The sequence below is a fragment of the Thunnus maccoyii genome, chromosome 5 (assembly GCF_910596095.1).
Source record: "Thunnus maccoyii chromosome 5, fThuMac1.1, whole genome shotgun sequence".
NCBI classification, from domain to species: domain Eukaryota; kingdom Metazoa; phylum Chordata; class Actinopteri; order Scombriformes; family Scombridae; genus Thunnus; species Thunnus maccoyii.
Genome location: NC_056537.1, coordinates 15,549,061 through 15,572,103, shown reverse-complemented (window position 1 = coordinate 15,572,103; position 23,043 = coordinate 15,549,061). Strand labels below are relative to the sequence as shown.

Below are 23,043 nucleotides of genomic sequence, written 5' to 3'. Positions count from 1 at the left end.
ACATTTATAAAGCTCACATTTCCTGTCATATTGACATCATGCCAGCAGAATAGTTCAGTATGAAGGATGTCTCCTCACAGCAGTCAGGCCTCAACTATTCCTGCAGTGTAACTGAACCCATATGTTCAAGAGTTATAATGGACAACTGTCCTGTGCTGCCATCTAGTGTTCAGCTCCTGGTGCTGAATGTTTGAAATATTGTGCTCTTCTGTAAATGTTGCATTGTACATTAATCTATTTGCTTACAACAAACTGGTGTTTCAAAGGAATTTTATTCCCCTGGAGTGTACGGTGAAGGAAGGAGAGCTCAGTTTATCAATGGCAGAAGCACATTTTATATATGAAGAAAGAAATTCAAAATGAACAGATTGTTAAAAGTCTTAATTTGAAGCTCACTATTATTCCAGCAGACAGTATGTAGTAAACCAAACCAATATCACAACAACTTCTCTTATGTGCAATGATGAATGAATTCCACATGTGCCAAGTAACAAATGTGACTATTTTACACACACAAACAGATCCTTTCAGCAGCAGGGTAACAGTAACTAAATATTTGCCACCATCCTTGACTGATTCAAATAACACTTGTTTTTTATAGGTTCAAACACAATATATAAAATATTTTTAAAAAATGACTTTGGTGACCCTTGTATATACACTTTTGCATACATAAAAAAAGCATGGAAAATGTTTAAATAGTTTCACTAGAGAGAAATATAAAAGATTTCAGACTATTGCACAACAGCCAGGTGAGGATATCAGGGAGTGACCAGTAGAGCAGCTGCCAGCTGAGCTTACGGTTTTCTGCGCCTGTAACAGAACAGTTGTTAATGTCAGGAAAAACAAAATGCTTTTCTCAGGTGTAATCAATACAAACAGAAGCTTACTTGGTGATTCCATGATGCTCATAACCAGGACCCATGTTTGATCCAGCCCTCATCTCCAAAGCCACGGAGCACTGTGAAGAAAAGACAGTGAGACCAAATATACTCCTCAAAGTGTTGACCATGCATTTATTTAAAAAAAGGTATAATATGTAACTTTTCCGCATTAAAATGTCTACGTATGTAAATGTCTATGTAAACGACTAGACTTATGTTATATATTTTGTTGAGTTGTGTACTTATATTATCCCAAATGTTTCCAATAATGTTCAAACCCAGAGAAATCTGTGCTTTTAATCAAGGTAACGGTCTGTTTCATTTGGTTGGCAGTCAATGGCATCGCTACTTCATGACGTTATCATACTGACTTTTGTTATTGTTTTGATTAAGAGACCCCTAGCGGCAGAAAATTACATAATATGCATTTAAATGATGGGCCATCGTTTGCTGCAACACAATGTACAGATTACTATAGATGAACAGTTTTTGTTGCTGAAACTTGAAATATGTTTTAATAATCTTGCATGAGATGACCTGGGCTGGATTTTAAAGTTATCAGGTACATCTCTAACCAAATAAAAACATTCCCTCCATCTTATGAAGATTTTGTTCAGTTTTTGTTGACATTGTCAGATGTGTAGATTAAACTCATGATGTTGTCAGTCTATGTGATGTACTGGGTTACATTAAATTGAAAAGAGTTTGTCTTGTGTTCTCTGCCACTATTTACAGACATAAAGGGGGACAGAAATTGAGAAGTACCTCTAAATGTGACTGATACTGAATTACCAGATCGTAAAATGCTCTTACCTCATGAAAACTGGACAGACTTATACTGTTACTGACTAGCCAACTCTACCTTCCATATTTATGAGAGGTTAATTTCATGATCAATCTACTGTTATATATATTAACATAGACATGGGATAGTGTTTAATATTGGATACTAATCAATATTAATCATCCTACCCTCTTCTCCACATCAGTTCGATCTCCATTAGCAGGGGTGCCTTCTGAGGATCTTCTCTTGCGGCTTAGAAACAAATAGTGACACATACAAAATGTTAAAACATCAGTATAACATCTGGCCAATCAGTAGCTAATAACAGGCAATGAACTGCTACCTTGGGACAGTGGTGAGCTCCTGTTTCAGCGTCTCGATGTCAGTGAACTGGACAGCCTGTCCTCCTCCTCTGGTTTTGATCACCTCGCCCTGGAAAATGAAGAGCATGTCTTGAGTAGTGGCCACAGTCTCTTATGTAGTAGTTTACCCAAAGTGTACTCAAGTGTACTCTGTAAACACACAGTTGAGGTTTTGCATTTGCAGAAAATGACTTAGCTAGTGCAGTACATGTAATCTTGTCCAAAACAGAAGTGACATGTTTTTTAGAGTTCAGACTATTAGCAGTAAAATGGTAGAACAAGTGATTCCCAGGCATTTTTGAAAAGAGATGGTGGGACATGAGCAGAGATGATGGCAGGTAAATGAGTGAGTGAATTTTAATTTTCCAACATTTCTTTTTCAATGCTTTTCTGTTAAAAACAGTTCTAGACAATGTTTAGGACTGAGCATGTGAAGCTACTAAGCGCAGAAACTTTATTGAACTCTTTAAGCAGACTTACCTTAATAAGTTTGGTCTGTATCTCGCCATCAGAAGCAACTTCCTGGTGCGTTAACACATATCTGTCACACTTGGACAGGGCCTTCTCACTGGGGGCAGACACTTGGATGGCATTGGGGATGACGGGCTGCAAAACTGTACCCAAGTCCAGGTTGGAGGAGGGCTTGTGGTCCACCCACTTCTCTCCACCAGCAGAGCGGGAACGACGGTGCAGCGGCCGAACCGGAGTCGTCGTCTACTCCGATCAGTGTGGAAGCAAGAAAAAAACAGATTCATAAAATGCAACTTATAGGAACCCTACATGGGGAAAACTGTGCCAAATATTTTCACATCATTAGTAGACAGGAAATAATCTGCATCCCCTGAACACAGAAACCTGATTTCACTCTACAACCTCATGATGCCACCTGCAGCTAACACACTGACCCTGTAGCTTCTCTCAAATAGATCTACGTCAAATGTAGGGGAGGGTGTCCGGGCTTCTTCTTCTCTAGCACAATAAATAGCTCTCCTCCTGGCCCGGCTGGCTGAGGGGGCTGCTGGGGACTGGGTTCTTGTGGGTGTACTGGGGGAATGATATGCCTGCTTGCTGTTCTGGGATCCCCGCTGCTCCCATGCAGAGATGCTGCTAGCCACAGACATAGAGCAACTGCTGCGGGGGATGGGGCAGGCGGGCCTTGGGTTCATCTCAACCTCCTCAACTCTACTGGCACTGACTGGCTGTGACCCTGGCACTGGTCCCACAGAGGGAGAATAAACAGGGGACTGGGGGGCAAAGTGGAAAAACTAGACAGAGAAATCACATAAAAATAAATGTTATGGAGCAGCAGCAGACACTTGTACAGTCTAATGTAGTCAAATACAACAGCCTGGCAAAATATTCTTTGTAAAATTTTTATAGACTGTAGGAAAGAGCAGTTTTATTTTATCGCGTTTAAAATCACCAATACAGCCTCCAAACTTACCAAGTTTATATAGTGTGATCAAGGAAAGACTAGGAGTTTTATTTAACAAATAGCAGATGACAACTTACTTTCAAAGTTGTGTTGGTATGAGTTTGCAGAGGCTTCAGTAATAACGTGGATATTAACCCTAAAACCGACCTTGATGTATAAAATTATGTACTGCCCCTCTGCTCTGTCACTTTAATCTATTTAGTCATTTTTCCTAAAGAAATATAAGTTAAAAAAGAATGTTCAATCAACAACCAACACTAAATTTTAGAATTTCTTTTCACAACGGTAGCCAACTGCTGTCGCACTAATGCGCTGGACTACATTAAAATGTACAGGTGATCACAATAATGCACCTACTGCCATTGCATAGTAATTAGTAATGTTAGTCCGATCGTGATAGTGTATTACAAAGAAGAGCACAGCAGCTGTTAACTTAGGAGGGACAGAATTCTGTTAAACAGCCACTGTCTCATATGACAATGTTAGTAACATATTAATCAATCAGGAGCTAGGCAAGTCTTCTACATGTGCATTGTCAACAACATACAGGAATAGGTGAGGGTGAGGCTGATCTCTTTGCAGGGAGGCGTTCCTCTCTGGAGGGCCGCTTAGGCTGCGTCTGTTGCGGTGGAGGTTCAGGGCGACCTGGCGTCTTGCTCTCTGTTACGATGGCCTTAAGCTGCTTCAGCTTCTCGTCTTTCACCCAGAGCTTGTTTTGCATCTCAAGCTGCATCGCATTAACGCGTCTTTCCTGCACGGCAAGAGGCATCATGTTAAAGTGCAACACCTGATACGTGTATAAATGATCATTGGGAATTTTTGGGTATGACACATTTGCTGAAATAAACAAATTGTGCTACTTTAAACAGCTATAGTAGATAAAAGGTTTTCCAATCGTGCAATAAGAGGAGCAACTCACACATTCTTTTTCCCACTTGTGCTGTGTGTCTGTGACGACGCCGTGCATGCGTTGTTCCATGCGTCTCTTGTCAGACTGCTCCCTCATTAGCCTCTGATCTCTGGTGTCCAGCTCATGCCGCAGTGAACGCTTGTCGTCCTCATAGATTTTGGTAGTTTTCTGCAGGATGTCGATCTGGGACAGAGCCATGCAGGACACTTAAGAAACTGAGTATAATTATCCACCACCCAGCACTGTAAGGGAGGTTTGAGTGTTTTGATTTCTCACCTTGTGTTCTTGCATCTTGTTTTTCTTCTCCAAGCGTTCAATCTCAGCCTTGTTGTTCTGGATGATTTTATCCTTCTCTGCTAGTTTGCCATTTTGTTCATGAATATAATCGCCTTTGGAAGCAAGGTTGCCGTCCAGCTCCTGAAGCATAGACTTCATCATGTTGGCTAAAAGAACAGGAATGAGATGAAACATGAGCCAAGATAAGAAGTCCAGGTTAAAATTAGCCTGAACTGTCAAAGCCACGAAGTAAGAGCTGAGCTGAAATGCGAGCAGGCACCTGCTTTGTTGTATTCTTCAATCATCATCTGCCTGATCCTGTATCTGTTGTGCAGAGCTTCGATCAGCCTGGGCAGGGTGATGTCATCGTGAGGGTCAGTCAGCTCAGAGGAGGGTAGAGGTGGGAGGCTTTGCACCAGGTGGTTTATAACAGAGGACATATCTAACGGAACAGCTAGAGTTAACCCAAGACTTTTTCTGTGCTTATAGGCAACAAAATATTACAAACATGAAAGATCTACAAATACAGTATACACTCAAATATTAATAAATATATATATATATATAATAAATATTAACAATAAATAAATACACATAATATTTTTCTGGAAATTATATTTGCAAAGGTTGGGCTGTCTTATAGGTCTTTTCCATACAAGTGCTGGCTTCACTTGACTCGATTTGACTTGGCGTAGCAGGGATTTGCATCTCCATTACAACAGGGCTACCTGCTTGAAGGTGTGTCTAACTGATGACGCGCTTGTCTTGAGTTGATAACATTTAAAAGCAGCAGGCTGTATACATCCATGGCTGTGACTAGTGGCCAAAGGAGCAGCTGTAAAATGTTGAACACACACATCATTTCCTTTCCTATAAATTCTTCACAATGAAAGTCTGCCATTATTTCATTTGCAGGTGTTTTTACGTCATGCAGTATGGCAGGTACAACAAATTGTTTACTTGTTGGAGGTGAGCGGTTTGCACAAGTGCAGTAAGAGCCTGTTGTCTGCAGCTCTTCATCTAACATCCCACTGTGGCTGTTTCTGCTTGTACTCCTCCGCCTTGCAGTATTTCTTACTGATCTGCTGAACAAATAGCTCCAAATATATATCCAGATCTTGTGGTGTCCGCCTGTTTTTATTGTAAAATAGCGCCGCTAACAAAGTTCTGCTAATTCGGTGATGAACACATTTCCTATCAATTCTTCAAAATAAAAGTCCTGTTATTTTGTTATTTAAACCCTTTTAATATGAAGCAGCAAAAGCAGGAAATGTTGGATTTTCATCAGCAGTAACTTAACACGACTCCTATACAGCTGAAAGCAAATAGGAAGTAAAATGAAGCAGATATCTGGAAGCACAAACAGGAATGCAGAAGACATACTGAACTTCAAACCACGGAGATTCAGTTAGAAACTACAAAAATATTCAGAGATGGTCCATCTCGGGCACAACTAGGCGCATTTAAACTGGTAATGGAAATGCAAATCAATGTGGCATGGTTTGACTCAGCACTGCCAAAAGTGCCGATGGAAAACTATTACATTTGAGAACTAGAGATTGAAATGTCGTTATGTATTCACAACAGCAGAAGACGCCTGTAAAATAAAATAAAAGTTCCCGTTTGACTGCAGAGATGCAACATGATGATGAGCGACATAAAACCTCATCTAGAGTTCTTAAAACCTCTGAAAGTAGTGAGTACATAGTTAAATAAAAAACTGGGTGAGACAACAAAATTAGAAATGACAATTAGATATAGCCTGACATTTACTGTCTTATTTCATTAACTAAATTTTAAAATGTTTATTTTTATTGATTAATTGCATCGTTCTGTGACAATACATTTAAAAATAGGTGAAATATATTATATCTGCCTACCTTAATTTACTGTTTATTTAACGGGTAATTGTCCTGTAATATTGTGATATTCTTGTAAAGCAGTCTTTTTGTAAAGCTTGTGTTATATTACCTCTGTTTATTGGACCACCACGCTCCTCCAACTTGCGAGACAGTTCCTCTTTAAAGGCCTGGTTTCTATGACGGCGGCCTGGTGTGAAGCCACAGATGGGCCTGTCCACTGGCCGCGCCACTTCCACCTCCTGGGTCATCTCCGCAAACCGCATCACAAGCTGGACAGACAGAGAATCTCGTGTGTCAGATGAAAAGGGACTTGCATCTACATATAAATAAAGTTAGAGAAGCAAGGTACGGGATGAACTGACCAAGGTTTCCTCGTAGTCGTCAGCCTTGGGATTGACACAGACCACCATTTTGACTTTGCCCTCTCCGTCAAAGTAGTTCTTGAACAGATGGGTTACTTTAGAGTCTCTGTAGGGGACCATCTAGAAGAGAGACACTTACATCATTTTATGTATGTATGTGTGTATATATATGGTCCATCAATGAATACATTGAGTGTTCAACTTCAGTCTAGTAATACAAACCCTGTTTGTGCCACACATTTGGTTCTCTCGCAGTATCTCAATGCACGTCCGCAGATTCAGCAGGGACTGATTAATGTTACCTGTAAGGTAACATGTCATTTAATATCACATGAACCTCAGCTATGAGTAAAACCAAATCTTACTGTTGGATAACAAACCTGCTTCACGTATTCGGGTGCCCTCTGCTCCCGTCCTACCGGTGCGCTCACTTCCTGCCAAGTCCACCAGGCACAGCTGACTAACACTCACCTGGTTCTTATCCTGAATAACAAGTTCAGAAAAGATTTAGATTAAAGGAAATGGATCTGATATCAAAATTGGTGCTCCATTATTATCCAAATATGAATTACAGAACTGCACCAAACTCTGGAACCGGATATTTAGTTTCGACTGACCTGGAGAATCGTGTCGCCATCTGCATCAAGGGGAGCCTGAGCCAGTTTAATGATGAACACACTGTGGGAGCGGCTGGACTCTCTGTTCAGCCGGGTGTTGGCAACCTTCCTCTTCTTCTGACCTGGAACAATATTATACAGGCAACTTTTCAGGCATATTTACCAACATGTAGCATCTTTAACTCCAATTTAAACCACTCTAAAACATTATAGGCACAAAACTCCAACTCTTCCATGACCTGCTCAGAGAGAAGATTAACTGAGGTCATTTCCTGGTCAGAGCTGACCCGGAGGGCAACAATACCAGGTCAGTCACATCTACGATCATCAGTGCAGCGTTTTCCTCCCCTTCTTTTACATATTTATCCCCTTACATTTGATTCAGGTCTCTTAAATGATCTTACAACTCACCTCTCCAAAATACTTGAAATGCCTCCTCAGGAGACTTGACTTCAACCTCCATACAACCGGCCACATACATGTTGTGGTTCTGATCCTCTCTGAGGATTTTAGATTGAGGTGGTCTACGTTGAGAAAATAAAAAATGTTAGTCACTCAAGACATAGGATTGCATTTTTCATGCAACAGATATGGAGTGTGGACAAGGGAGGGGTTGCTTGATTCCAGCCATAGAAAGTAATCACTTACAAACATAAAGCAACAAACAGCAGGTTTTAAGACACTGAGGAGCTTTGCCATGACAAAGACGTAAAGCAGCAGAGTGAGGGCAATATAATGATTTATTTTTGGACTGAAAACACTTGTCATCACTGGAGATGTACTTTTGGAGGCTGTTTATTGAAGCCAATACTTTCTTGGAACCAATCGAAATGTGTCCATATCAAGTATCAAAAACTGAAGTACCAAAGTTTAGAATTAAAAGCTTCCTCCAATGTATACTCTTAACTCAGTCTTTTAATTCTTTAAGAATATCTGATTTAAATCATAATATTGTCAACTGTACAAAAGTTCATGTAAAGTTGCTTGTGTTTAGACAACTTTTAGCATTTTAAAACTATGGCTTCTTTTGTTGAATGAAAAAGGTGTTTTTCCAATAAAATTATCATTAAAAGTATTGTTTTGTTATTTGTTTGTGTGATTTGTGATATTGGGTTATACAAATAAAATTGACTTGACAATGATGCAACATGGGTATCATACCTAAAAATTTCGAATGATACCCAGGCCTACTTTTGAATAACTTCTTAGTTGCTGTGAAAGCACTGGTACAAGAGGAATTTTACTGCTAGTAATTTCCAAAAAGTTTGTGAATCTCCAGCAATGACAAGGTTCTTTTTATAAATCAGGTCTGCAAACTAAATCAGGCTACTACTCTGATGTATGAGTATGCACTGGTCACATACATAAAGTCAGTGTTCTGGCGCATAGGTGTGCCTCCACCATTCCACCTAGTGAAAAGAAAATACAATAATTTGTGTTCCAGCTTCTTTGCTATACAAAAATAAACTCTAAAAACCACTGTGCTTTAAATATTTCAATGTCATATATCAAAATATGTTATTCTTTTCAATTGACATTCCCTGAACTCACTTTGGCTTGATTACGTCTTCCTGAGTTTCCTCAAGGAGATCGTAGATGTAGTTGTTGTAGATTTCTATGTAGGAGACGAAGACGCCGTAGCTGCTGTCCTCGTCCACACCGTCTGCTTTAGAGGCCTCCTCCGGCTTAATCATGTCAGCAATTTCAGGATCAAGTTTTTGTCTAAAATCAAAGTAGTGAATTACATGTTATACATCAGTTATGTTGTAGCAGATCACTGGTATTGTACAGGAGTCAGACTTACCTGGAGGAGGAAGATTTAGGAGCAGACAGGTTATTATCCCGTCTTTGGCGCTCCAACAATGCGTCGACTTCACTCTGGACATCCATGCCATTTTTATCATCTGTCTTGAAAACCTGAACAAACAGGATGAACGGTATTAAACCACTGAAATGGACAGATTTTATATATCAACTTCTGTGGGTACAAAATATGATCAACATCGTTCTTAAGTGCTACTGTCTTACATATCTTTTGGCCTGGTATGGTCCTATGCTGTTGAATATCATGTCAAGAGACCGAGGTAGAAGTCCACCCAGGCCTGGAGAGCCAGTCATGGTGAACGTCTTTCCACTTCCTGTGACTCCATACGTAAAGAGCAGACCTGCAACAAAGAATATAGAGAAAATGAACTGCCAGACAAACTGAAAAGCTGAGCAGACATGTATGTCCGAGTCTTTATGTTTACAGAGTGAAACCCACAGGTGGCAGTAGCAGAAAATACAGCAGAACAGCTCATATCAGGAAAATGGATACACTTTAACTGGACTTCTTTCTGGAGACGACCGGTGCTCTTACCATTTTTTCCATGGATGAGGTCATCAACAAGAGGTTTGGCAACATACTCAAACAGCTCCATCTGAGATACTGAAACTCCAAAGACTTTTTTGAAGGAATACTGCGTCTGAGAGGCAAAAGAGATGGATATTTAGGGGAAGCATATTTGATTTAATGCAGGCATAAATACATTTTTCAACAAATCTCTTCAAAAGACCAAAACCAACAATGCTAGTCTGTCTCACTACTTCCTGATTTTCCTACTCTGGCTGTGGCACTCCGTCCGAAGCCCATTAGTTCCTACTACAGGTTAATCTTTAAAAAAAACAACAAAAAAAAAAACAAGTCTCGAATTCACAGTTTCACTTTTTCAAAATGGTCTATCACTGGCTCTCCTGCCAGCTGGATGTGTCTTGAATACCTCAACAGGGAGGCATCCAAAAGGCATCCTTATGCTAATCACCTCAACTGGCACCTTTCAATGTGAAGGAGCAGCTTCTACTACCAGCTCTTCCTGGATATCTGAACTCCACGCTAGAGGGGTTAAATAATCTGTCTGGCCTGGGAGCCCCTTGAGATCTCCCAGAAAAGCTAGAGGACTTGAGGGACATATGGGCTACCTTACTCGGTCTGCTACAACCATGACCTTGACCCTGATAAGTGCTGGAAAATAGATGGACGGGCTTACAAAAGGCCAACTAATTTGTTGATAAGAGAAATATACAATATGAGCAACCTTAACCTATAAACCACAACTGTAAAATAATGATGAAATAATGTGTAAATTATGGCAAATGCCTGTGCTATGTCTTTATTATACTGGTATTTATGGAACAAAAGCTACTCCTAGATCCATTACCTCTTTGTACTCTCCATTTCGGTTTGTTTTGAAGCCATCAGGGGCGTGTAGCTGGATGGTGCTGCTGCTGATCACCTCAATGCAGCACTCCTCATCTTCCGCACCCAAAGGTCGCACACGGCAGTACACCTGAGTAAAAAGTTTCAAGTTTCTTTATCGTTACACAAGTATAACAGAGTAATAATCTTAGGTTTCAGTTCGTTGACAATGCAGTAAGGGGAAAAAAATATTTAAAATAGTGGGGGAAGAAGTAAGGGAGGCGGAGTCCCGATCTATCTAAAAGACTGCCTCACTGTCCTCAAAATCACCTCATGCTCAGAGTTCAAGAAAGACGTACACATTTTGTTGGACCTCTGTTTTGGTAGGGACATGTGACCATTGTTGGTATGCATCTGGTTTTCGTCCAGGTCACAGTACAACAACAGCTGCACTTTCAGTCATTGATAACATTGTCTCCTCCCTGGATAAAAAACTATGTTTATTTTTTTGCAGGTGATACAATTTTATACGCCCCAGGATCTACCCCAGCTCAGGCCCTGACTTGTCTTCAGTCTGCCTTTGATGCTCTCCAATTATCATTCCTTAATCACAGACTAGTTTTAAATGTAGAAAAGACCGAGTACATGATATTCTCCACCTCCACCAGTGACTCTGGCACCCATATTACTCTTGCTGAGTCATAAAAATACTTCATAGGCATTTGGCTTGACAGCTGACTATCATTCAAGATTCATACTCAACATTTAACTCCAAAATTAAAAATCAAACTAGACTTCTTGTATAGAATCAAAGGATGTCTGTCGTCCTCCAACCGTAAAACTATTGTGCTGTCGACCTTCATGTCTGTCCTTGAGTATGGAGAAGTTCTGTATTGTCATGCTGCCCCATCAACACTGGGTATCATAGTGCACTACACTTTATCACAAAAGACAAATTTCGTACTCATCGTTGTTCTCTGTATCTCAAGGTCGGTTGGACTTCCTTATAGGGATTCACAATGATATCGGCATGTCATCGGTATCGGCCGATAAAGGCTTTAAAATGAAATATCAGCATCGGTCTGAAATGAACACTTCTGCCGATATGACAGGCTGATTTGTCGCGTTCTCCTCCGCCGCCTGGCTGTGCTTCCCTACGGACTGTTTCACTTTGACGGTCTGGGTGTTTCCTCCGCAGGCTCCACTTCACTCAGCTACCCAACAGACCCGCTACTTCTTCCCACTTAAACCTGAATAACAAACCGGGGCTCGGTGTGTCATTTAGGTTAAAGTGAGAAGAAGTGGAGCCTGCGGAGGAAGTACCGGGACCATCAGGGTGAGGCAGTCTGCAGAGGACCTGCTGTGTTCACCTGCACAGACAGGAAACACCTCGGCTGACAGGATGTACCACGCTGTTTGAAAAAAAATTCTTTTTGGTTTATAACAGCAGTTGACAACCAGTGTATTAGGTGCATTAACACCACCTTCTGCTCTGGAGTGTGGACCAGAGATTAAATCCTACCCATTAATCCTGTCTGTCGAATAAAGTCAAAGAAAACCATACTGTAAGTTTTAATCCTGAGCTCATGAACTCCAGTCTTCCTAAGTTCTTCCTTCATATATTGTCTTTCTTGAACATACTTAGCACAGTTTGATTGCATGCATAATAGTCTCCTCAGCCAGGTGGGAAAAAATATGCGCATATTTCAGTATTGGTAATCAGCCAGAATGAGTTGAAAAATATCGGCAAAAAAATCCAATATCATCTATCCCTGCTTCCTTATAGTCAAGAAGAAAAAAAACCATCTCATGTTATTCATCTATAAAGCTCTACTGTTGAAGCTTCAAAACTACCTCACATCTCTTCTCTCATTTAAATCTAATAACTACAGCACATGATCCAGTAACTACTTGACCTTAGATATCCTTCAGGTACATACTAATGTTGGCAGAACTGGTTTCAGGTACAATGCACCTTTTAAATTAAATGAACTGCAAACTGCCCTCAAACTGGACTCTTTACATTCCTCTTGGACATTTTAAAGCTTTATTATCTGATGTTTTTTATTATTCTTGTAGGTGTTTTTATTCATTCCTTGTTTATTGTGTAGTTGTGTTGTTTCTGTCTGATGATTGTGTTCTTCCCTCAGGTCTGTCTTGGAGGAGACCTTACTCTCAGTTAGACTTCCTGATTAAATAAAGATTAAATAAATAAACTGTAACACTCACCCCAACCGGGTCTTTCTGGTTGCTGGAAGGCTTTTTTGGAGGAGGCCTGCGGGGGGTTTTACCCTTCCTGAAATGAATCATTCACATATTATCAATACAGCTCATTGTTAGTTTTAAGTTTGTCCTTACAGGAGGCGGTGACGAGCTAACAAAGCCACAGGCTAAACTGCGGCTAGTAGCTAACGTTAGCCCCCCGGGCTAACGTTACGGCTGAGCTCGTTAACAAGTCCGAAAACTGTAACACAACATTTAGAAACAGCACAATACTCGCTGGAAATATACTTTGAACGCGATATATAAAATATTAACCACTACTTACGCCTGCCTGATCATTGTAGCTGTTATCTCTCGTGGTTTTTACCGTTCCTGTTGTTACAATTTTGAACTTTCCCTCCGCTCCGCCTCAAGTCATAAGACTTTTCAAAACGAGCCGCTGCAGCCAATAAGATCTCAGAACAGCAGGACACGTGTTTCCGCCTTCACTGCTGAGCCTTTTATAGAGATAAGACACATTCAAATATGAAGAAGTCATCAGATAAAACCGGTTAAAACCGATGTTGCTGACTAATGAAACAGTCTAAGAAACCATACAAACAAAAGTAAACAGCAACAAGGTGAACTAGAGTCTCCACAACAATATTGTCAGCGATGTCACCTTTTTTTAAAAAGATTTTAGATAGTGTTTACTGCAGGATGTGTTTATTTCAGATTGTTATATCCAAATGTTACCGAGGTTAAAGATCACCTCCAGACATGTTTTAAGATGTATATAAATTACGCTACTTTGAAAAATAATGTGTGTCTGATGTGGTTTTTACAAAAAAAATGTTCAATTATCTTGTTAAAATCCTTAAAATTACATCTCCTCCTTCTCACTCGTTAAAAATTACAGAAATTATGAATATGCAAATATATTTCATTCCAGTGGTTTAATTGCTGGACACAAGATGTCTCCTACTTCACTGTAGAGTCCATTCAATATATGTGCACTATAAATAATGTGTAAAATCAGATTTTCAATGAGCACAGAGAAACTCCAAACATGTTCTTTCACATATTTTATAAACTCTCTAAAACTCATAAAAACAAAAAGAGTTCATACAGTATTAAATATTAACTGTATTTATTTGAATATACTGAACATGTTTTTTCTCCTAATTGTCTTTGTCCATTCTTATTTCAATGTCCTTTCATATATCAATTTTACCTTCCATTTACATTGTTAAACTCTTCGGTTGTAATGAAGGAGAAATTTGTTTTGATTAATAAAGTCTTTTGAAGAAAAAAAAATCAAAACATGCCGCGTAACCCAACACGTGACACCTACCGTCCAACAGCTGTAACGCACCCAAGTTACAAAACACTAAAATCTGCAGCCATTAAAACATCACGTGTAATGCAGCTTTAAGCAAACACTGAAGTTCCTATTCTGAAACTGCAGCACAAAACACTGAACATCTCAGGTGAGCAATATTAATGATGCATCCAAATGATAAAGACGAGTAAAGATGGTCCGTGTTGTCTTGTACGATAAAAGTCGTCGTTTTTTTTAGGGGGAGCGATGAAAAGAAGACCGAGCAAGACAGATGGATCTGAATCAAAGAGTAAAGTGAAGAACTCTGGTCCAACTCTCTCCAAAAAACTACGAGAAAAGAAAGATGGAGAAACATCCAAACCAGGTGTGCAATCCCGATACGACAGCTTCAGTACCGTTATGTGACGTGTGTGACATGTTGTTATAATAGCAGTACATGATCGTGTTTCTGTGGCTTGCAGGGCCTCCTCTGAAGTCTGCAGGACTCCAGAGGAGAGGAGGGCATGGCAGCATCCTGCACTACATTTACAAAAGCACTCTGGGACAAAGTCTTCACTCCCAGATGAGACAGGTAAGACTGTACAGAAACAGACCAAATACAGAGACTAAACTAAAATGTATATATAATAATAACGTAATAATAATAATGATGATGATGATAATAACTTTATTTATAGAGCACCTTCTAAAAACAGAGTTTACAAAGTGCTTTGACAGACAAAGCAAAAGCAGGATAATTAGAAGGCAACATAACAACAGAAAGCCAAACAAAAGTAAGATAAAGTTAAAATAAGAAGACAAAAGATGCAGGAACACAGCAGAGAGAAGATAGAAGGATGATGAGAGATAAAGACTGTAAAAGAGATAAAAGCAAATAAAAACCATAAAAAGATATAAACAGATACAAATAAAAAGAATAAAAGTAATAAAAATGTGATGTCACATAAAAGCAACTCTGTAAAAATGTGTTTTAAGAAGTAATTTAAAAGAAGTCACAGATTCTGTGAGCCTTATCGCCTCAGGTCCTGATGGCAAAAGCACAGTCGCCTCTAGATTTAAGCCTCGACTTTGGAATGGCCAGAAGGTTGCGAAATGGGTCATACGGGGTCAACATTTCAGTTATGTTAAATCCTTGTATCATCATTACTTTGCTCCTTCTCAGTTCTTATCTCAGTCTTGCAAACTCACCATGACTCATGTTTTCACACCAAGGTTTTGTAGAAGTCTGTGTGAATAGACTCCTGCATGTATCACACATTCAAATATAGAGCACATACGTGGAGAAACAGTAAAAACCATGAGGCGAATGTTTAGCCATGATTTTGAAACCTGAAAATATACACGTTTAAGAATCTAGAACAAGAGAATTTGAGTTTTTTTTCTTAAAAAATTACTCTAAAGAATTAATCGATTATCAAAACAGTTGATGATTAATCTTGTTTAATCAACTAATCATGGCAGCTCTAGAAATATACATGTCTGTTGCCTCATGCTATTTGCATTAATTGGATAAATTCTCATAACTTTAAATTGGTGTCATATCATTCATATCACACGTCACAACAACCTGCTGACAGCTCACCACAGCTCTCCATGAAGAATCTTGTTTTCATCACATAACAGTGAGCAGCTGTACATCTAAGCCTGTTGTCTCCTTCAGTGTCTCCAGGAGCCTTTCGTTCGTTCCCTGTCATCCTACCATTTCCACGGAGCTAACAGCCCCTTCGACCGCAGAATCACCTGTCTGGAGTGGCATCCCACTCATCCCACCACGCTGGCTGTGGGATCCAAAGGTGGAGACATGTATCTGTGGGACTACGAGGTGCCAGCAAAGCAAACTTTTATTCAAGGGGTGAGTTCCTGAATTATTTTTTGTTGTTTTTTTTTAGCTGAATCTTGGCTGAATGATTAGATTTACTTGACAACACACTGTTATTGGTTCTCTGCTTAGATGGGGCCTGGACACTCAGTTACAGACATGAAGTTTAACCCGTTAAATCCCACTCAGCTGTTCACCTCATCTATGAGGGGTACGACAGCACTTCGAGATTTCAGTGGGAGAACCCTGACAGTGTTTGCCAGGACAGACACACTGCAGTAAGAAAACGGTTTCCTTGTTTTGTTTAACAATCAGGTTGTTTATGAGTCCTTGAGGTTTTAGGCCTGATCAATCAAGCATCAGTCTTCTTTTCAGGTGGCCCCTATTAGTTTAGTGCTGTCGTTGTGTGGTTGTGTAGTAACAATAGTTGCCCTGTGATGGTGCAACAGAGTTATTCAGATCAATTTTGGGCTATCAGAAAGCATACAGTCTTAAACATTTAGCATTTAGCGTCTAATAATTTCATAGCTAACTCTGCCCATATATCAGCTTTACTTGGTAATCGTTCTAGTAAGCGATCAGATGTGTGTTTATCCGTCCTTTTCCACTGAACTGCGTTGAGTGAATCCGGTTGCTTGGCGGAGCATGTGATCCCGTTGTCCTGGCTCATCAGCTGGGTCTAGATCACGTCTTTGTCTGAGTCCAACGTGTGCAGCGATGGAGGGGGTCCAGAGAGTCGTTGACATCGGATATATTTTATTAATTTATTTATTTCTTCCTGAAAACAAATAATTTAAAAAACATTTGTACAAAACAAATGTTCGTTAAAAAAAAACACTATTTGTCCTTTGCCAAATAACGGATTTGTGCTCGGGCACACCGCTACTACATAGGTCTGCATTTGTGTTTCTGTGCACAGAACGGAGCCGGAGACTTTATCGGAGGGATGAAGTTTTGCCCCACGGACCTTTCCAGAGTCTATGTGGCATCTGGCGAGGGCACATTGAGCATGCAGAGCTTTGATGGCCGCACGCCCACCGTTCTGTCCAGAACACAAGATTGTGGCCACGATAACCACAATGTTTGGTGAGAAAAGTGCAAAGAAGACTGATGTGAGATGAGAAATGGTGTTATGATGTTGTCACACAAATTACTAGAAAAAATATTTTCTCGCACTCAACTTTTGGTATCTAACCACCGGGATAGTTTTGGTTTTATTTGCCTCCATTTTTGTGATATCCACCGAACACATTGTCACAGATTCATACCTTTCTTTGGTAGAAAGTAGTTCAAGTGAAAACTGTTGACAGGTAAGTCTGTAGATCATCCAGAGTGTCAGACACCCTTCCTGGACACGTTATATTTAATGTCATTTTTCAGTGCTGTGAGCTGTGTCTCTATTCACCTCCAATGAAATATCAGATACAGATAAACATGAGCAAATAAAACCAAAACTATATGTATGGTAGCTACCACTGGAAGTAAGTGGGGAAAATATATGTTTTTGTAATTTGGGTGAATTGAACCTTTTATGTGATGTTAAAGGAAAAGGAGTATTGATTTCTCAGATCCGTTATACTCTTGTAAGATGATATTTTAGTCAAGTCGGACACTAGAATATGTTTTAAGTGTTTATAATAAACATAGATTTTTTTAAAAGTACTATTTTCACCAACGGATCATTAATTTTCTGTTGTGCTATGGAAGTTTTTAACATCATTGACGTTTCATTTTCCATTTGTCACATCCAGTGATTTCACTTTGTTTTTTCTTCTCTGACAGTTACTGGTACTGCTGTGTAGATGTGTCTGTGAGCCGACAGATGCTTGTAACAGGAGACAACATGGGACAGCTGTTACTCCTGGGTTTGGATGGCCAAAAGGTGTGTGTTCATGTCTCAATAAAGCAGTTCATTTAAGTTCACAGAGTTGAATTATTCTTCTGTATTTCAGTGAGACAGCTGAGAGAATTTGTATTCCTCACACATTGCAAAATGTATCAGTGTACTGAACAAGAATATGTATTTTAATTGTCAAGGGCTGTTTTTTGGGGGGGTTTTCTTGACATTGTAGATTTTCAGTGACAAGTTGCACAAAGCCAAAGTGACCCATGCAGAGTTCAACTCCCGTTGTGATTGGTTGCTGGTGACGGCCTCAGTTGACCACACGGTGAAGCTTTGGGACTTGAGGAACATCAAAGACAAGAAGAGCTTCCTCCATAACATGCCTCATGAGAAAGCTGTCAACTCGGGTAACACACCCTCTCGTAGAAAAACATTTTCCTTTTCTTACTGGTGTGGACTTTAATTTACATACACTTTTAGAAAATTATGAAGTTTACAAGCATTGTGACATTTGTGCAATACTATTGATACAACTAAAATATAACTCTGGTAGTCAAGCATCCAAGTTTCACACTCAAATAGGGAATAAATAGTTGTGAAGTTGTAGCTAAAAGTGTCATTGTTATCGTAAGATTCAAGTAATTTAATTCATTCTTTCTTTCCAGTCAAAGTTTGTAAAATTCTTTTTATTTATTTGATGTTAAATTTCAGCAATTACTTTTTATAGACATCTGAGTTTATAGTTTCTACCCAGGATTTGGATTACAGTTGCTGTAACTACAAGGCACGAAGATAATCTAGATGATTTTGATAAAGCTGTTCCTGTTGTCTCCTCACAGCTTATTTCAATCCACTGGACTGCTCCAAGTTGCTCACAACAGATCAGTATGACGAGATCCGGGTCTACTCATCCTCTGATTGGTCGAAGCCTCAACAGATCATCCAACATCCACACAGACAGTTTCAGCATCTCACACCCATCAAGGTTTGTGGCTGCAGCACAGTGATCACTGATGTCTTGAGTCAAGACTCTGGTAATTGTGTTCAAGTAATATGAAGTCAGAATGAGATCTAACAATGTGGAGCCGGACAGGGACTTTTCCTTGCAGCAGAGCTATTTTAATTTATAAGTTGTTATAAAGCTGGTCAGGATCAAGTTCACCCATGATAAGAAGCTCTCAGGATGTGTACATTAAATTGTGAATACTGCAAGTGACCCACTGCAGAGGAAGGGTAATAAATCCCCCTTTATTATAAGACGCTAATCACCAACAAAATGCAAATGCAATTTGGATACAATTTTCTTTTATACTGTGATACTGATATATATTGAGATATAGTACATTTTGGGGGGACATTCGATTGGGAAACTGTTACTAGATAAAACAACCAGATGGAAAAATCTTTCTTCGGTTAATCCAGTGAATGAAATGCCTGAAATTTAATTCCCATATCAAAGTACTTAATTATTTTTAAAAAAGTACTGGAAATCCAAAATTGCCATAAAACAATTCTGCTCTCTAATGGTTGAAAAGTTTTGTCATCTCATGGTGTCTTTATATTGTCTAGTAGTTTCTTCTATAAAAAAATCAATTACTCCACCAGAGTCGACTCAGTAATCAGCAAATTTCACATCATGTCTGTTCAAAAGAATGTTGAAGGATTTAAATCCATTTTTGCCAAAACTATTAGATGCATAAACCTAAACAGACACTATATGGAAGACATATTTTTGGAGGAACAGATCACATGGTCATACTTGACATTATTACTGTGAGGACAAATCTGCTAGCAATATGTTGCCTGCATGTATGTGGTCATTGGAAAAGACACCATTTGTGTATATATGTATGATAATGTTTTTAATACTTGAAACCAGATGCCAGTTGTGAAGGAAAAATGTGAATTTAGTATTTTGTCCATTTTTCTGTAGGCCACATGGCATCCTGTGTATGACCTTATTGTGGTGGGCCGTTACCCTGATGACCGGGTTTGCCCCGGTGATCAGAGGACCATCGACATCTTTGACTCCAACACAGCAGAGCTTGTGTGTCAGCTGCAAGATCCCACCGCTTCAGGAATCAAATCTGTGAGTGTGATTTAACACCACCAGAAAAACCTTTAAAAATACTGGACCTCGTAGTTATTAACACCTAGAAATCTGTATTTACAGGTCAACAAGTTCAATCCAATGGGTGATGTGATTGGATCTGGAATGGGTGAGTTCTTTAAAAGCACATTTCTGAGAGATGCATCTGATGACTCGATCTCAAATTTCTGTTAGGACCGGTCCAGTTTGTCTCACTAAAGCTGCTTAATGGTCCCTCACAGGTGTAACAGTGCTAGTTTGGGATAGAAACGAGTCATTGATTGATGATGGAAACAAACTGCAGGAGGGAACTTCTGCGTCAGTGGACAGCTTAAGAAGCCAGCGGAGGAGTCAGCAGCGGCCCAACAGGAACAAAAGAAGCTCTGCTGTGGATGCAAAGCTCAAGAAAAAACTGGTTTCTCTGGAAGAATCAGAGACCAAAACCAAGACCAAGACTGGGTCTATTAAACAAAAACAAGCCCAGATGAGGAAGAAGTGAACTGGATAATCCTTGTATATATTCTTTTGTTTACTGTTCGATGTGTCTCTAACTTCAGGGATTGTTTGAATGTTAAAAAAATATTTCAGATACCCTTTTATAAAAAAAATATATAAAACTGGAACTCTTGTATGTTCTTACAAATGTTTTTCTACTGTACTATAATAAAAATGTTCATGTTTCATAAATAATTGAGTCCTTTACATATTTTTCATCAATGACTGTACAGTATACGTTATGAAAACACATTTTAAGACGCATTTTAAGTCAAATGATTTATTGCACACACCTTCATCTCATACAGAACAGCATCTGTATTAAGCATAATTGAAGAGATAATTTCCGCGTAGCTCATGGACAGTGATGTTTACCAGCTGGAGGAGCACTCCTCCCCAGCGCTCCTGTTCCTTTTTCGTGTCCTGGTGCCAGGCCTGGTGGGCAGAGTACACCAGGTTCAGGACAAGACTGTCAAACTGAGCCTGAGTCATCGGTCTCCTCTGACTCTTTAGTGTGTCCACCATCTGCACCATGGGGCTGAGACTTCTGGGAATGCTGTCATTGACCTTAGCCAGGAAAGCCCGCCCCGACCTCATTGATGCCATCTCCTTGTCAAGCAGAACAATGTTGTTGTCCTGGTCGATCTCTACCCCACCCAGCAAGAACTGCATACAGAAAGGGGGAGGGGAGGGGGGATTTATCACTTACTCTGCAAGCAAAATAAAGCAAGATATGTTGTCTATCTGCATCAAGACTTCTGTTAAATCTAAAATCAGGAAAATACCTCAAACATCAAGTTTGCATCAGACACTGAGGAGTCAGTTCTTTGAGAAGTCGGATCAAAGCCTGCAGCTGCATCTGAAGTAGAAAATACTGTTTAGCTGTTTACATTATTAAAATAAGTAACTGCCGATAAGTAGTCACCTCAAGCTGAACACCTGTTTTGCTATTTTAAATGCGTACTACACAATGCATGCAGTATCATTATGCAACAACATTCACAATTTCTGTCCCCATCACAGCTCTGTTAGTACATCTTTAGTTTCAACTTACCCTGCAGAACTCGCTGAAAACAAAGCCACAAAATGATGTGCAGCCAGATTTTAAGTTTTAAGCTTATTTGCATTATTGTCATTATTTTGCCGAGAGATATCACTGCATCCTCCTCACCTCTCCTCTCCTACTTTTGTGAATCCAGGCAAAAACAACTCAGACTGAATACCGTGCATTTTTCCACCTTGGAAAAAAGGACCAAAAGCCAGTTGGCTGTAATGCAGAGGAAGACGTCAATAATTTTGAATCTTGGTTCTTCATATCCACAGCATTTTAGTAAGCACAACTTTATAGAGTTTGCAGAGGTTCTAGAGGTTGAACTAATCCTCTCAGTAAACATATATACAGTAAATAAGTCCATTAAGCTGTAGGGCATTTTTGGTCTTTCTTCCATTTGTCCATTTAGGGCTGAACATTTAAGTATTTACAACTATGAAAAAAGTAATAATGAAATCAGATTATTTATCACAAAGTTTTTCTCCTTCATAAATACTCCAGGTTTACAGACATCAGTGGGTGAATCCAGCTCTGAAATCTTGAATTTCTGCTCTGATTCAAACTGGAAGAAAATACATTTTACAGTCTTAGTATCTTTCTCAAAGGATACACAGATGTTATTATCCCAATTAAATCCTTTTTAAAATGATTAACTATTTCATATGTTAAAGCTCATCTCTTTGACTTTAGGTTGACTTGTATAGGATAACTATATAACCTTAAAATCTCATCCATATAGTATATCCTATGTACAGTATATCAACTGATTATTGGCATGATTTGATTTATCCAACATGTCACTATAACCTTTATAACTGAGTCCTCCCAGGTTAAAGTACACCTATTTACTGTATTTAACAAATTATGTTTTTATTGTCATTATTTATTTACCTTAAGAAAAATATTACTTCTATAATGACAAAGTTAGTAACACAACTCCACCACATGGAGACAGCAGCACTAGTTTATTTTTACTTCTATCCCTCTGCTGCTGGTTTCCAGTTGTTTCAATAAAGAACTGACTTGAAACCTGGCCTTACACTAACTGAAGAGAGGCAATCGTTGCAGGTTTAAGATATTTTCTTGTCCCTCAAGCTTGCCACATAGCAGTTAGTGATAATGGTCTTAGTGTGTTGCCGTCTTATTTTTTTAGATCCAGTTTCTTTTCCCTCTCAGCACAGCTGGAGCTGAGAGTTACGCCCTCTGGCACCGACCTCTCAGAGGATCATCTTCAAGGGATCTTCTTTGGAGTTGTACTTTGCATGGCAAGGATTTACTTTCTTGCTGCCTCACAGAAAGTGCATGGCCTAAAAGAATGAATATTTTTATGAAAACCAAGCAGCAGATAGAGAAGAGCCCTAGGTTGTATCAGTCCAATCAGACAGACGAAGCCCTTCAAGTTCTCTCTCTTTGTTCAGTGTTGAAAGGAGCCATACTAGTCATCACTCCTCATCCATTTCCTTGACATGGTTGACACTGATTGCCTGCTAGTCTATTTATCCACCTCCTTTCCATTGTTCTGTTTGGCAGCACAT

General features: G+C 39.4%; 3 protein-coding genes and 1 non-coding gene across 10 annotated transcripts; 1 reads left to right on the top strand and 3 right to left on the bottom strand.

The window, feature by feature from the left end:
- Nucleotides 1–253: 253 nt before the first annotated feature.
- kif23 (kinesin family member 23) lies at nucleotides 254–13,481 on the bottom strand. Of its 4 annotated transcripts, XM_042412476.1 has the most exons (24): nucleotides 13,216–13,481; nucleotides 12,897–12,963; nucleotides 10,690–10,818; nucleotides 9,852–9,957; nucleotides 9,521–9,657; nucleotides 9,297–9,409; nucleotides 9,044–9,214; nucleotides 8,857–8,901; nucleotides 7,904–8,016; nucleotides 7,493–7,614; nucleotides 7,256–7,358; nucleotides 7,098–7,177; nucleotides 6,876–6,995; nucleotides 6,623–6,782; nucleotides 4,932–5,093; nucleotides 4,652–4,818; nucleotides 4,385–4,558; nucleotides 4,013–4,216; nucleotides 2,936–3,295; nucleotides 2,511–2,744; nucleotides 2,012–2,100; nucleotides 1,857–1,920; nucleotides 891–961; nucleotides 254–813 (listed from the first exon to the last, which is right to left on the bottom strand). In XM_042412476.1, exons 1-24 carry the CDS (start codon nucleotides 13,227–13,229, stop codon nucleotides 798–800), a joined length of 3,021 nt encoding a protein of 1,006 aa, XP_042268410.1. In that variant the 5' UTR covers nucleotides 13,230–13,481; the 3' UTR covers nucleotides 254–797. The 4 variants fall into 4 exon arrangements, with proteins under 4 accessions (XP_042268410.1, XP_042268413.1, XP_042268412.1 ...); XM_042412479.1 differs by lacking the exon at nucleotides 2,936–3,295; XM_042412478.1 differs by lacking the exon at nucleotides 8,857–8,901.
- On the bottom strand, nucleotides 7,732–7,828 carry LOC121898141. The gene has a single exon (XR_006096362.1). It is a non-coding gene; the product is annotated as a Z30 small nucleolar RNA (small nucleolar RNA).
- Nucleotides 13,482–14,223: 742 nt separating the features above from the next.
- On the top strand, nucleotides 14,224–20,635 carry ddb2 (damage-specific DNA binding protein 2). Of its 2 annotated transcripts, none has more exons than XM_042411909.1 (11): nucleotides 14,224–14,359; nucleotides 14,450–14,575; nucleotides 14,673–14,782; nucleotides 15,872–16,063; nucleotides 16,163–16,308; nucleotides 17,813–17,912; nucleotides 18,103–18,280; nucleotides 18,713–18,858; nucleotides 19,807–19,962; nucleotides 20,047–20,092; nucleotides 20,205–20,635. In XM_042411909.1, the coding sequence occupies exons 2-11, from the start codon at nucleotides 14,458–14,460 to the stop codon at nucleotides 20,459–20,461; spliced, it is 1,449 nt and encodes a 482-aa protein (XP_042267843.1). In that variant the 5' UTR covers nucleotides 14,224–14,359; nucleotides 14,450–14,457; the 3' UTR covers nucleotides 20,462–20,635. The 2 variants fall into 2 exon arrangements, with proteins under 2 accessions (XP_042267843.1, XP_042267842.1); XM_042411908.1 differs by lacking the exon at nucleotides 16,163–16,308 and adding an exon at nucleotides 16,950–17,116 and having other exon boundaries at nucleotides 14,225–14,359; nucleotides 20,205–20,634.
- A 98-nt stretch (nucleotides 20,636–20,733) lies between these two features.
- LOC121897705 (protein FAM180A-like) lies at nucleotides 20,734–22,985 on the bottom strand. Of its 3 annotated transcripts, none has more exons than XM_042412395.1 (3): nucleotides 22,723–22,985; nucleotides 21,243–21,316; nucleotides 20,734–21,123 (listed from the first exon to the last, which is right to left on the bottom strand). In XM_042412395.1, exons 2-3 carry the CDS (start codon nucleotides 21,249–21,251, stop codon nucleotides 20,779–20,781), a joined length of 354 nt encoding a protein of 117 aa, XP_042268329.1. In that variant the 5' UTR covers nucleotides 21,252–21,316; nucleotides 22,723–22,985; the 3' UTR covers nucleotides 20,734–20,778. The 3 variants fall into 3 exon arrangements, with proteins under 3 accessions (XP_042268329.1, XP_042268330.1, XP_042268328.1); XM_042412396.1 differs by lacking the exon at nucleotides 22,723–22,985 and adding an exon at nucleotides 22,549–22,694; XM_042412394.1 differs by lacking the exon at nucleotides 22,723–22,985 and adding an exon at nucleotides 21,512–21,812.
- Nucleotides 22,986–23,043: the final 58 nt, after the last annotated feature.